Raw genomic sequence first — 14,161 nt, 5'->3', positions numbered from 1 at the left:
GATGTGAAGAATCATGAATACCCAGCAATGGTTACACCATGGTGTAAGAAATATTTGATCATAATTTTTTTTCCCATGTTTCTACAAATGCACATCAATCCTTTAATGTGCAAATTACATTTCTTTACACTTGAGAGAGGTAGGACCTCCTCTTGAATGTGTAGTGAATAGATATTAAAATACAATTATCATCTATGCCGAAGTGAAAGAGCCAAACTCCATCACTACTGTAATCTAACTTTCTTACCCAAAAAATAGGATGTTTTGACCCTAGTCATTCTAATAAAAGTGCTTTGAGCTTTATATATATAATAAATAGTAGACTTTGATCTTTAGATTTATTGTTTACCCCCACAAAAAAAAAGAAATTTGTTTGTTTACACCCCAAAAAAAAAAAAAAATTTAGACTTTTGTTTATAATTAATTTTAAATACGAAGTTTGTATTTTGTATCCATTGGGCTAATAAGCTTTAGTTTTAAAGGGTTCGATAGACAATCAACCTTGAACCAACTTGAATTTTCATCTTATTCATTTATGACAAGGAAATAGACTATTTATTTCCTCGTGACTGAGGTCAGATCTAAAGGTTGAAATTAATTTAAAATAAAATAATTGCTATATTTTAAATTTAACCTCAACTCTTAGATTTGATCTATAAACACGTGTTGCTCATCCATAAATAAATGGATTTTTAAAGTCTTGCCTTTTAGGCTATTACCGTAATGGGCTGAGGCCTCCAAACATTCCGGTCCGGTCCGATTCAATTATACTCCGGTCCATTAGTAGCTCTCAACCTCTCTCGGTCACCGTTTCACCCGCAAAGGAGAGATTCACGCGCTCCCACCGCGTTTCTCCGTTACGCGATTAGTATAAACGGAGTTCCCTTCTTCTTTTCCGCAGAGCGTCACTTTCACTGCTGGACTTCCCGCTTCGTATTCTCTTATTCTCTTCCTTTCCTGAAGAGAAAATCATGGCTGCTTCGAACGAAACTTCTTCGACGAAGAAATGGCTACCTCTCGAAGCCAATCCTGATATCATGAACCAGGTTTTTTTTCCTCTCTCCCTCTCTCTCTCTCTGTGTGTCTCTGTTGTGTGTTGGTGTTCTGAAACTATCGGAATATGTTGAGATTTCCTTCTTTATTCTCCATGGATGTCATTTCATCGTATTAGGCTTTGAAGCTTCTTTCATTCCATTGCATGATTGAAGTTTTTGAGTCTGTCGGGTATCATGGTATATTTGTTGAAATGTACAGTGTTAATGGATATTCAGAACTTCAATTAATTGTTTGGATGTTATGTAGTTTCTGTGGGGTCTAGGTCTGCCAGTTTATGAAGCAGAGTTCAATGACGTGTATGGTTTGGATGATGAACTCCTGGAAATGGTCCCCAAGCCTGTTCTTGCGGTGCTTTTTCTTTATCCCCTAACAGCTGAGGTATGAAGATATGATCTACTGATGTAACCAGTTTTTAGTTATTCGGGAATCTAAAATATCTTTTGGCTGTACCTGTCACTAAGTGTCGCCAAATTCATGTCACTTAATAACTCTAGTTTGTTGAACTGAATGAGATGCCATTTTTCTTCAGACTGAAGCTGAGAGCTTGTCGGAGAACGAGAGTTTGAAGAAGGTACATATAGAATTATGTTTGTGTATTCCAAATGTAGTTGGCAGAAGTTGTTCTCAACCCCGACCCCATTTTTCTGAATGTAGTTTTCAGTATTCTTCTGTTTTCTGTTTAAATATTTCACAACTATTTCATGATTGGTAAGTACCGTCATTTTCTTGTCTCACGCATGTTCCTTTAAAATCAGTTCAGAAAGTTGACCAATTAGGGAATCTCCAGTGATATGCTTATTTTCAACTATTGTTTTGTTATTTATGTTTTGTAGCAGTGAATTAAAATCGGAAGTTGAATCACCTGTTGTGTAATACTTGATCTCTGAATGCCGTGGGTGATATGTTGGTTGTCTTGATAACTACACCTAAGATCTTTGTCTACAGATTTTGCAGAGTCAAGCTATCATAAAGATTTTGATATTTGAGATTTTGGACTCTTTGTTCGGTTGATGTTTAACAGATTTGCCATACTTCTGTTTAAATGAAAATTTTGTAATATTGGAATCTTATTTTGCGGGCAAAAGCAGTTTAATTTTGAAAGAAAGATGTTGAGTATGCTAGGTAGAAGGACAATATGAATGGTTAAACTGTCCAATAAAACATTTGCATTGTAAGTCCATGACTAATATCCTACAATGGTTGACTAAATTAAGAGGGAAGAGAGAACTGTGGATTTCAGGGTTGGAACTGCCTTCTCTTGGAAGTTCACTGCAATTCAGAAATGAATTTTTGGAATTTAATTTTGAAACTCTTGACATTTTACTCTTTTTAGAGGTCTTCTATGTATTCTATGTCCAAGCATTTTCCCAAAACATTATTTGAGTTGTTTATTGATCTGGACTGGGATCACCTCCAATGGCCGTTTGACCGGGCTTCCTTAGATAGTAGTTTGAACCACAAAAGATGGAGCCCAATAGATCATTGACTTGGAAGATGAAGGATATCCAGGATTCAGCTGGAAAACCCCAGAAAACAGTGCTGCTGAGGCTTGAAGATCTCTTTAATCTTCAACCATACACAGCTTCCACTTTAGGTCATAACAATGATCTCAAGGACTTTTACTGACAAAAAAAAATCTCAAGGACCAAACAAAAAGATAAAAAGATGGTTTGATTGGTATCAGTCATGCAGAGAAGTATTGCTCAGATTTGGGAATTGATAGCAAGTAAAGAAAGTGAAAAATAAGGATTAATGGGGTTATCCCATCTCAAATATTTTGACAGAGCAATTTGTATTGCAAAAGTCAGACGCCAAGCAACTTCACTAAATTGTGGAAAAGAACCTAAAAACTATACAATATATTGGACAAACTTTCCTAAAATAAGAAGGATAAGGGAGAAAAAAAGAGGTTTTTTTTCAGAGGTAAACAAAAACGATGCATTACAGGAACAAATGATAATTCTGCCTATTAATATTTACATGTCAGCAACATGTAGAAGTGAATGCCCCACGCCGTTTTCAAGGCATTATTTCCGTTTTGAAAAATATAAAGAGCTACTTAAGTTATATTGATTTTCTCGAGATTTTCAGATGAGTGAAGTTTTCTCCTTAAAATAGAAGAAAAGGAAGGAAAAAATATTCTGAAAATTTTGAATTTGAAGAGACACACACATTCATTGTGCTGTGGTAGTTTGTCTTATTATGTGTGCGTTTTTTTTTTTTTTTAGATGGCCAAACATAGCCTAAAGATATTAGTTTTGCTACTTTGCAAAACTAATATCTTTAGACTTAAATTTTGGTTTATTGATCGATACTGTTATTGAGTGCTTATTCTGACATTATATCCTTTAGATGTGATTCATGTGAAGAATTCAATTTACACTTCTCTCATATTTGTGTTCTTACTCCTTAGGTTCCAGCTGGACAGCAAGTTAATGTTTATGCCTCAAGTTTTATTGAGCTATTTTTTTCCTTGTTATTGGCATTGATATAATATGGTCCTTTGGGTGTAGGAGCCGAGCGAGAAAGTTTATTTCATGAAACAAACCGTGGGTAATGCTTGTGGAACTATTGGACTTCTTCACGCAATAGGAAATGTCTCTTCAGAGATTAAGCCTTGTAAGTTTCCTTTTGATTTCCTTTGCATGGATGAGTGGGGTTGTACATGCACTACTCTTTTATTTATTTAATTATTTTGGCCTTCAATCATACTTATGCTTGCATTTAAGCCAGTAGTGCTGTTTATTTGTGTCTGCTTGAGGAGGCACTAAATGTAGGTGCTCTTGGCAAATGCTGTGGTACATCAATCAGCAAACTCTCTCCTGAACTACAATTAAATGTTGATATCTTTCCAATTATAGATTATATAGTTTTCAAAGCAACAAGGTGACCAAGGTGTTGGAGGGCCTTGTCCAAGTGCTTAGGCAATAGGTGGCATTCCAGTCTGCTATTTTCTTTATCTGTCCATCAGATACAACTAATATTACAATAAATAACCAACGGTCCAAGTAGCATGTTAGGAATTGTATAATTCCCCTTATATGATATGAAAAAGTCACTGCTTATACTTTTTATTCTTAAACAAACTAGGCATTGTACAGGGAACAATCATTGGAGAACTCAAAGTTGGTCTATTTTGAATTATGAATTAAATCACCCATGCAATGTAGGAAAGCAAAATAGGCCTATTTTGATTTGTAAATTAAAATGTAATATATGTCAGACATAAGTTTTGCAAATTAGTTTGTCTCTGTATGGCCTGGAGCAAGACCAAAACAATGGCATGAAAAGCTTGATATAATTTTGTTCTGGAAATGGTTATACCGTCAATCGATTCAGATAAATGGGTACATAAATTGTTAATGGATAAGCTATGTTATTATTTCATATGTTAGTAATCTTCATATTGACAATTCAACAAAGGAGTTCATGTCAGAGTTTGATAGAGAGGAAATTGGCTCAGCTGATATGATTCCTGTAATTAAGAACATCAGAACTGATGATGAGATAATATTATGTCAAGTCTAGTATATATCTCCATCAGTTAGTGACACCATTGTATATCATAATTATGTTGAAAGGCATCAATGTGGACCAATATCTCAAAAGGAACACCTTAAAATTATTGATTTGGTTTCCTACTTGATGAGTTGTGCCGATGCTGATGTGATTATTGGAATCAAGATTATCAGAACTGATGATGAGATGATATCTTCCCATGCCCTGTTTTGAGGACCTACTCAAGAAGTATGGTTATGCATATCCATCAGTTAAGACAAGTTTGGTTGTTGGAGGCCATTTGGTAAGGCATGAAGAGGAACCTCATCCTCTTTGATTGAGTAGTAATCATTTTCTCTGATGCTCCCACTCACTGTGGGTTGAGGGAAAACTCAGCTAGTCGTTTTATGTTTAGAGGAGCATCAAAATTCAACTTGATCACTAAGCACTACACTAATTACTTGGGTATAGCTACATAAGTTGCCATCTTTTGTTGGATTCCATTCAATAACATATCTGCTGTTAACAAATAAGCATTTCATTCCCTTTTCTTTTGAGTCATCATTTCAATTTGAGCTGATTTCAGTCTCTTCATTGTCGATACAGTTCCTATTGCATTTTAACATCCCTTCAACAACATAGCCTTACCCCATCTGAATGGGGGCAACTGCATGGATCCTTGAATAGACAAAATGTTAGTAAATAAAGCAAAAGAAAATGAACAGTCATGTTTTCATCATGTATTCATGTTTTGCCTGATGGCTCATCTCAATTGACACTTATTTGTCTTACCTCTGCATTGGGACACTACTATTTTAACTTTTTTTATTATTTTCTTGAATTATGGTTAATTTTGGTGCTATTACACTGCTGTTTGTTGTCCAATGTTCAGTTGGTATAGGTTTGTTATCCCATTTTTTGGGCTTGCTGTGAAGTCCTACTCAGTGCCATAGGTGAAGTATAGATTGGTCAATATCTCTGCCATGTAAGGTTATGAAAAAGAATGCATCTATATCTATATATAGGAGGTCTAGCTGTATATTTCAATATGCTATTAGGAACATTCAAACACTGACTCTCAGAACATCTGTGGCCTTCTGTCTGTTTTGTCATACAATTTTTCCAGGCAAAGATTCATACCTTGATAAATTCTTTAAATCAACCGCTCACATGGATCCAATGGAGGTACATTTTTGATTGACAGTGTTTCTAATTTCTTCATCCAGTGGTTGATTAAAAGGAACATTCTGTGTTTGCTTTCCTTCTAATACCTTTATATTCTTCCGTGCATTCTTATGGTTTGAAGCGTGCTTTGTTCTTCGAGAAAGACACGGAAATGGAGGATGCACATTCAGTTGCAGCTACTGCTGGTGATACTGAGGCAAGTATTGTTCCAAGAATAAGTAGATAGTAATCATCCTCAAAGTAACCTGATCTACTGAGGAAGTTGTTCAGAAATTATAAACAAACACTATAGGATGTTTGCATGTTGATATTGTTGGCTATCAATACATGTTTGCATGTTGTTAGACCTAAACGAAGAGCCAATCTAAGAGTGTGGGGAAGGCATCTTTTTGGAATCCCAACGGGCTGAGTATTGACAGATATTTATCCGGCTTGACTACAAAGAGTACCCAAAATCAGGTTTCACTTGACAAGAAGTACTCACCAAGAAATTCAGATTACTGATATAACCAAAAGAGATGTGTATTGCACTATTGCCCAAAACAGTGGCAGGGGTATGCGTAAGTTGTGCATTTTTAATATGGGAAGTGGTAAAGATCCATAGTTCTCAGTGGCCTGGTTGGGCTTTCATGAATCTGGTGTTCTGAGATCCTTTCAGTGAGAGCAAAGCTGAGTTATTGCATTTTTCTCCAGTTCCCATCTATTAACTTTGTATCCCCACCTTTTAGTCTTGTCCCGTTCTAGCGGTAGGAGAAAGAAGAAATCCTGCTGTTTGGTATGGCCCACTTTCTATCCAGACCTGATCTTCAATGGCTCCTCTAAAAACAGAAATAATGAGTCAGTTTGGGGGTCTTATTAGCTCAAATCTTTTACTGTCAAAAGAATTTTGCAGACGAAGATGCATCCTCCAAATTCCTTTTCTGTTTTGGAATCAATTTTTTTGTACTATATTTCATTTTCCTTTTCTGTTTAGGAAAACCCCGAGCAGCCTGCGATTGAGAATTCTAGTCTGTATTTTTCCTATTATGGTTCTTCAGGTTATCCTTTTTATATAAGTTTGTATGGCACCATAGTCCAGTTCATGAATTTCATGAAAATATAAATTGGCTTGTGCTTTGGGTTCTCTGAGATGCAGAGCATATCCTGCTATGAAAAGCCAAGTGAGATCCCTGGAAGAGGATTCGGTGAGTTCCTAGACCCATTGATCAGGCAGGACTGTTCTGAAATTGATCTTTTGATTTCAAGTTCTGTTTTAGTTCGATATCCTGTTATCTTACCTGCATCTCATATGGAGACTATATATTCTGTATCTGGTGATGTTTAAATCTAGGTTGTTGCTAAGGTTAGTGCTCTCTAAATTTCAAAGATGGTCGTAGATGTTTTTGAGAATTAATTAATATAAGTTGGATGACACGAGAGGTGTGCATTGGATTTTATGTGATCGATGACTTTTTTTTTTGAAAACTCAGAAGAAAAAAAATTATATAAGACTGTTGTACAAGTAGTCATGATGTATGATTTAGAGTGTTCGATTGTTGAGAAGCATTATGTAGGTAAAACTCATCTTTAACACCATGACATACCTTGATCATATTTGTTCAATACACATTTTTCTTTAGCTGTTTCAGTAATCTGAATCATTTGTTAAATATTTTGGTTTGGTGAAAAATGTAGGAGAACACAGAATTTGTTCTGGCCGTTCATTATTTATCCCTGTGTTTGCATACAATTATGTCTAAACCTTTTGAAATTCATTCTCCATTATGTTTTGAATTATAAATTCATTCCCCATTATGTTTTGAATTATATAACAACCACAAAGGGAGACATTTGTAATCAAATCAATTATTCGGTTCTTACTCTGTAAGACATTTCCGTAGATCTGAATAACAGCATTTAATCTGTGGTGGTTGGTGTATTTTCTCATTTAGCTTAGATAGTTAATGCGTTGTACTATTCTTCCTTGCAGGCTCCAGATACCAGTATAAATGTGAACACTCATTTCATTTGCTTCTCATGTGTGGATGGTATATATTGCATTCCGTTTATCTTGTGATTATTGGTGACGGCTGTGAACTTTATTTAGCTCAATATATAGTCTATTTTGCATTGGGTGAGTGGAGGAAAATTCTGCAAGTATCCTCCCCATGTTTATCGACATCCCTTACGTGTAGGAGAACTTTATGAGCTTGACGGAAGAAAGTTGCAACCAATATCACATGGTCCTTCTTCACCCAGCAGCTTCTTGAAGGTAGACCTCACAATCTTACATACATGTCTTTTGGCATGATCAAATATCTTATAAAGATTACTCAAAAACATGTCTTTCTCATGTCTTTTGGCATGATCAAATATCTTATAAAGATTACTCAAAAACATGTCTTTCTCTCTCTCTCTCTCGCTCTCTCTCTCTCTCTCTCTCAGTTCTGTTTTACCACAACCTTACATGGCAGTTGGTTCTGAAATGAAAATTGAAACATCAGAAAGATATTGATGTGACACTAGCCTTGTTAATGCTCTTACCTGATTATCGCTCCCTCTCGATTACTTAGAAACTGGTCAGGGTCTCATCACTTACAGTTATAACATCATAATAGTTACTTTTATGTTATCATGACACAGTTCTCCCACCTCCTGAATGCTTAGAGGGCAGCTAGAACTTTTGTTGTCTAAATGATTTTATTTCATTGCAGGATGCCGGAAAAGTCATTAAAGGAATGATCCAAAAGAACCCTGATTCGATAAATTTCAATGTTATTGCGCTCTCCAGGAAAAGAGCTGGAGCACTGTAAATCTGCATTTCCTGCATCCCTAATATGTTTCTTGTCATCTTTTTGTTTCTCTGCTAAACTCAGGTAATGATTGTTCCTAGGCTTCCAATGAATTGTTGATACGAAATAGTTTTCGTATGCTTTTTGCTCCATTTACTGAATAAAAGTCACAAATGTTTTACACTCATGAGAAGGAATCTGCACCCTTCTCTCCTGATTGCTTTCTGCATGTTTCTGGATGACTGAATGATAACTGGGTTAGTGTTAACATTGGCTAATCCAATTGCGGCTTGGGTGAATTGTATATGCTTATGAGGTGTTACATAGAGATTCTGAGGAGACTGATTTCTACTCGATGTCTCGCAGACCAGATGTACTACCCCTAGATTTTACTAACTGTATTTTTGTCATTTACCTTATATTATAGCCCTAACTATATTATATAGTAGTAGTTTATATACAATATAATATAATGTGATCTAAATTATTATTAGCATTATTATTGCTAGTTTTTAAGAAAATTTATGAATTAATTAAAAAGAAGAAGAATTTTAAAACAAAAATGAATAAAGTAATTTACTGTTATATTTACACTTAATTTTAATAATTATGAAATCTGTTATGTAAGTATAATATATTAGTATAATGAATTTAATAAATTTTATTAAATTTTCTTAATTGAAACAAAACTTCATATAAGAAGAGGAAGAGAAAAGAAAAGAATACAAACTTTAATCCGTTATTATCAAAATAATAAAATATAACAAGGTTAAATATTTATTATGAAATTAATATCATTAATATACTTTAATATATATTGTTTCATTTATTATTCCATTTGTTATATCACATTTTTAAAGTATAAATAGAGTTGAGACTCACTAAAATCAATAGAAATTTCTAAGTTTCTATTGATTTTGAACAAAATCCATTTCACTGTAATCGTTTGTACTAATTTGTGTTTTTTTGGACCGCTCAAAGCATTGCAATATCGTAATCTTGAATCTATCGTGAAGGCAAGTGATAATTTCACACTATATCCACCTGTTTGAATAATTGTGTATTCGATATGTATTGCAAATGAGAATCATTTATGAATATTTACACGTTTGAAACATTTTGTTATTTGATTTTTATGTTGCAAGTGAAGATCATATATGTTATCTACAGTTTGAAACATTGGATTTTATCTTAATCTTGATTGCTAGTGATAATCATTATTATCTATGAAATTTGAATCATTATGTTCTATCTATTCTTGTACATTATGATTTGCCATGATTATTTAACATTTCTATTTCTATAAATATGAAGATTTAACATTGCATTGCATATTGCATTATAAGAAGACATTAACTTTTCCATTTATCATGGTCCGATAGAGGATTTGATGGGTTGATAGGGCTGTGTAACGCGTGCAAACCACGTAACAGCGTGGATCAATCTTCATCATTTCCTATTGGGAAAACCCATGATAACACTGGAGGGATCAACACACATATCAGGATTGTATAACGCGTGCAGGCCATGTAACGGCATGGGGTATAAATGTATAATGTGTTGAATCCCAAATGGAGCAATACGGATGTCAAGGTTGTATAACGCGTGCAGGCCATATAACGGCATGGGGCATCGTATTGTTTCCAAATAAGATAAATAATAATTTTGTGCATTATTTATTTCATTGATTGTATTTCCTATATTATTTCGATACGTTATTTCAAACATGTCGATATCTTGCTGGATTAATCTTGCTAAGTTTTTCGAAACTTACTCAATATTTTTCTCCAGATGGTGAATGAGTAGGGCATGACTTTGAGGAATTGGATCGGGAGAAGCCCATCTTGCTGATGAACCTCATTCATAGATTATTTGTTAAAGTCATAAAATATGTTTTTTATCTATCTTTAAATAATTATGTAATTGGTGATAAAATGTAATAGTCGAACCCTTTATATTGGACATTTTAGAATAATGGAAATATTTCAGTTTAAGTATAGACTTCCGCTGCTTAAATATTCTAAATTCTTTGAGTTTAATTTATGGTTATTATCACGACTAGTTTACTATCTAAGGGAAACCCATTCTTTGGTAAGTATCGACCTAATTTCTCATATTAGGAATCGGGGCATTACAGTATGGTATCAGAGCAAAACCTTAGGCTAGATGTAACATAGAAAATGTAGAACTATAGAATCAACAAAGAAAAATGATGAATCTTAGGCTAGTTAATACTTGAGTCCTTTATGCACTTGGGACTTTTTTGTGTTAAGAGGGTTTTTTTTTTTTTTAAAGTTCTTATTTGCAAATATTTTATATTTGTGAATAAATGTTAATTTAGGCTATATTTTCATGTATCTCTACTAAGAAATTTATTTTCCTAAGTCTTTAGCAATATTTTTTTATTAAAAGATATAAACTACTTTCTGAGTGGCATTTGTATTCTGGTTAAATAGGCATTAATGGAGACCTTAAGAAATACCCAAAATCTCAATAATAAATCACTCCTCCAAGAGGAAGCACTGACTTAGGAGCTACCCACTCTTTTGTTTCCATGAATTTTGCTCAAAACTTGAACATCAAACCTAAACCACTTGATCCATAACTCTCAATCTTGTTGTTGCCATCTGGTTCCACTATGGAAGTAGATGCAATATGTAGATGCAATATTAGTAGTATATAATAGTAGTTTATATATAATGATCTAGGAGTTTGATAGGGCTGTGTAACGCATGCAAGCCACGTAACAGCGTGGATCAATCTTCATCCTTTTCTATTGGGAAAATCCATGATAACACTGGAGGGATCAACACACATATCAAGGTTATATAACGCGTACAGACCATATAACGACATGGGGTATGATGTGTTGAATCCCAATGGAGCAATACGCATGTCAAGGCTGTATAACGCATGCAGGTCATGTAACGGCATAGGGCGTCGTATTGTTTTCCAAATAAGATAAATAATAATTTTGTGCATTAGCATTATTGGATTATTTATTTCATTGATTGTATTTCCTGTATCGATACGTTATTTCAAACATATCGATATCTTGCTGGATTTGATCTTGCTAAGTTTTTCAAAACTTACTTAATATTTTTCTCTAGACGGTGAATGTGTAGGGCATGACCTTGAAGAATTGGATCGTGAAAAGCCCATCTTGCTGATGAACCTCAGAAATATTTTGGTTCGCTGCCTAAAGAAAATCGATTCTTAAGATTAAATATCGACCTAATTGAAAATCGGTGCATTACACCCGATATAATAGACGATATAATAGATCGGGAAGAAGACTGAACCCTCCCAGACATGGGGGCGATCGCCCCTTTACTCTCCCAAGTTATGGGTCTTTTCTACGTCCATGCAAAGATGGTCTAGCATGGGTACACTAATGTCAGCCGATGAACGCAGCCACTGGAAGTGTTTCCTTTGAATTGCACCTGGAGTGGACTCATGGGGAGCAGTATCCTGAGTGTTGTATTATGTTTTAATGTTGACATGGGTTACACTTCCACTTGCATGAAGGAAGGGTTGTTATTCCTAAACCTTTTACTTGATTTGGACTCCCGCAAGTGTTTGATATTCCTGATATACATGCATGCATTTTCTTCACCTGCTCCTGATTTGACGGGAGACGAAACAACAACCTGAGACTTTTGAAGTCCTTGTCACAACAGAAAATGGATTGTAGCGAAACTAAAAACAACAAAGATGGAGACAATGAGGAGATGAAATTTCTACCAAGGAAATACACCCATATCATAAACACACACGAAAAGCGGAAATTCAAACTTATACATCAAAAGCAAAAGTATTAAGCACCGTAGCTGCACACCCCAACTTTATCTCCCCATGCAAAGACATAACCATCTTAAGAAGCTTGAGCGCCACCCCTAGTGTGCTGCTGTCCATACTGCTCGCCCCGCTGCTGCTGTCCATACTGCTCCCCACGCTGCTGCTGCCCATACTGCTCTGCCCGGTCTCTCATGTCCCGAGCTTTTCCTGCAATTTTATAGCCTGCCTGGTCCAGTTGATCTGAGCCTGGAGGTTGCTTCCCTGTAACGTACTTGTATATCCATGACAGAACCGTCACAGCAGCAGCTCCTAACCCACCAGAAGTCACAAACCCAGTCACCAACAATCCCACTGTTATCAAAGCCGGCACAATTACTGGGCTGAAAATCACCAGCAGTGGCGTCACCATCGTCAGTCCTATCACAGTTGCCACCAACGTTAAGCCCGACAGCACCAAAAGTGATCCTCCAACGGTGACTGCAGCAGCTGCCTTCACACCCTGGTTACAACGTTGATTCTCTTGTTGCCCATACCCACCACCATAACCATACTGTGAGCGAATATCAGCCATGTTAGCTCCTCCTCCTTGTTGCTGGCGATGCTCTCGTTGCTCTCGGTGCTCCGCCATCACAGTACTAAACCAAAAACCAGAAGGTAATACAATAGATGGTTTTCAAAAAGATGATTCGTTTCTGGTTGGGAAGTATGGTTGGGGTTGTGTTACATTATATAAAGGGGAAGAGGGTGACACTATGAGCAGCTGGTTAGCAGGTGTGGGATGTAAAGTGGTGACGTGTTCAGGGTATTCTCATTCCCCATGCAAGGTTGCATTTTGCATGAAACCGATGTGCCGATTGTTTGACACGTGATTTGTTCGGTTTTTCGAGGACACAGAGATTGTGTAAGTGAGGGGCTGGTATCGAAGATTCCCGGCGCCTGGCGAGGAAAATAGAAACGACTCGGTTCATTCTGCCACCGTATTATGTTACGCGTTGTCATTCCTGTTGTGAGAGAAAGTCATGTTTTACATTTTTTAAAAAATTATATTAGATTCTCGGTGACAGTAGAAAAAGGAAAAATATAAGTACAAAACTTGCTGGTGGGGACTGCCACCAAATTCGACTAAGTTGTAAATTATTCACTAAAAAGTCTAGCCACTCATGAATAGTAGTACCAGAAAAAATAGAAGTGTCAATTCGTAAAAGGGAAGCTCTCCGACAAGCTCATGCAAAGTTACAATGAAATAAAACATGGAAGACGTTTTCTACATCAAATTCTTTTCCAGTTGAGGTTTGGAGAGGAAGAGAAGCTCCCTTGAATAGGTGAGGAGAGATGTAAGACAAGATGGTATGTTGATTTAACCTGGAAACAATCATTGTTCGAAAACTTTCAAACCCATTAGTCCGCAACGTTAGGTGATAAAATAGGTATAAAAAGAATGGTTTGTTGTTCAGTCAAAGTAAACCATGTATTTAGCAAATTCATTTTCCAGCTATGAGCATGAAAATCGATAAGATCATATACAACCAAGGGCTATTAAAGGCTGGGGCCATAGAAGAATAGGGGAGGGGAGATGGGGTATCCAAAAGTCAAATAAAACTTTTGTCGTCAAGCCATTACCTATACTTTTAAGTAACCCTTTTTTTAAAAGGTCGCCTCCCACCAAGATGTTTTTCCATCCCATGGGGCTCTTTTGGGAGGTAAAGCTTTAAGAAAATTGTTATCGTGTATCATTATAAAAATATCTCGTTCGAAATTTGATTTTATTTTTCTATTAATTTTCTTGGTTATCAAGCAAAGAACAAACTCTGAAATGTGGGACCCACCTGGGGGGTTGGCGCTTAATGACTATA

General features: G+C 35.8%; 2 protein-coding genes across 3 annotated transcripts; one reads left to right on the top strand and one right to left on the bottom strand.

Annotated features, from left to right (window-relative positions):
* The first annotated feature begins 913 nt into the window (after positions 1 to 913).
* Positions 914 to 10,498, top strand: LOC149013069 (ubiquitin carboxyl-terminal hydrolase 3-like). 2 transcript variants are annotated; one of them, XR_016174076.1, is made up of 10 exons: positions 914 to 1,046; positions 1,303 to 1,434; positions 1,586 to 1,627; positions 3,570 to 3,675; positions 5,681 to 5,739; positions 5,861 to 5,935; positions 7,709 to 7,766; positions 7,914 to 7,990; positions 8,433 to 8,594; positions 10,302 to 10,498. XR_016174076.1 is itself a non-coding variant. In XM_089159802.1 (9 exons), exons 1-9 carry the CDS (start codon positions 972 to 974, stop codon positions 8,529 to 8,531), a joined length of 723 nt encoding a protein of 240 aa, XP_089015928.1. In that variant the 5' UTR covers positions 914 to 971; the 3' UTR covers positions 8,532 to 8,934. The 2 variants fall into 2 exon arrangements, 1 of the variants encoding a protein (XP_089015928.1); XM_089159802.1 differs by lacking the exon at positions 10,302 to 10,498 and having other exon boundaries at positions 8,433 to 8,934.
* Positions 10,499 to 12,384: 1,886 nt separating this feature from the next.
* LOC149013068 (oleosin 1-like) lies at positions 12,385 to 12,936 on the bottom strand. Its single transcript, XM_089157701.1, has one exon. The coding sequence runs from the start codon at positions 12,934 to 12,936 to the stop codon at positions 12,385 to 12,387; it is 552 nt and encodes a 183-aa protein (XP_089013827.1).
* Between the last annotated feature and the right edge of the window lie 1,225 nt (positions 12,937 to 14,161).

The sequence above is a fragment of the Hakea prostrata genome, chromosome 6 (genome assembly GCF_041222555.1).
Source record: "Hakea prostrata isolate BN-2017 chromosome 6, UWA_Hpros_2, whole genome shotgun sequence".
Taxonomy (NCBI): domain Eukaryota; kingdom Viridiplantae; phylum Streptophyta; class Magnoliopsida; order Proteales; family Proteaceae; genus Hakea; species Hakea prostrata.
Note: the sequence above shows the minus strand (reverse complement) of the source record. Positions and strands in the feature narration are given on the sequence as shown.

Excerpts from the sequence above, each read along its gene's own strand:
- LOC149013068 (XM_089157701.1), bottom strand. The coding sequence starts at position 12,936 with ATGGCGGAGCACCGAGAGCAACGAGAGCATCGCCAGCAACAAGGAGGA.
- LOC149013069 (XM_089159802.1), top strand. The coding sequence starts at position 972 with ATGGCTGCTTCGAACGAAACTTCTTCGACGAAGAAATGGCTACCTCTC. Across the intron at positions 3,676-5,680 it reads CTCTTCAGAGATTAAGCCTT|GCAAAGATTCATACCTTGAT; the intron begins GTAAGTTTCCTT and ends CAATTTTTCCAG. Across the intron at positions 5,740-5,860 it reads CTCACATGGATCCAATGGAG|CGTGCTTTGTTCTTCGAGAA; the intron begins GTACATTTTTGA and ends TATGGTTTGAAG.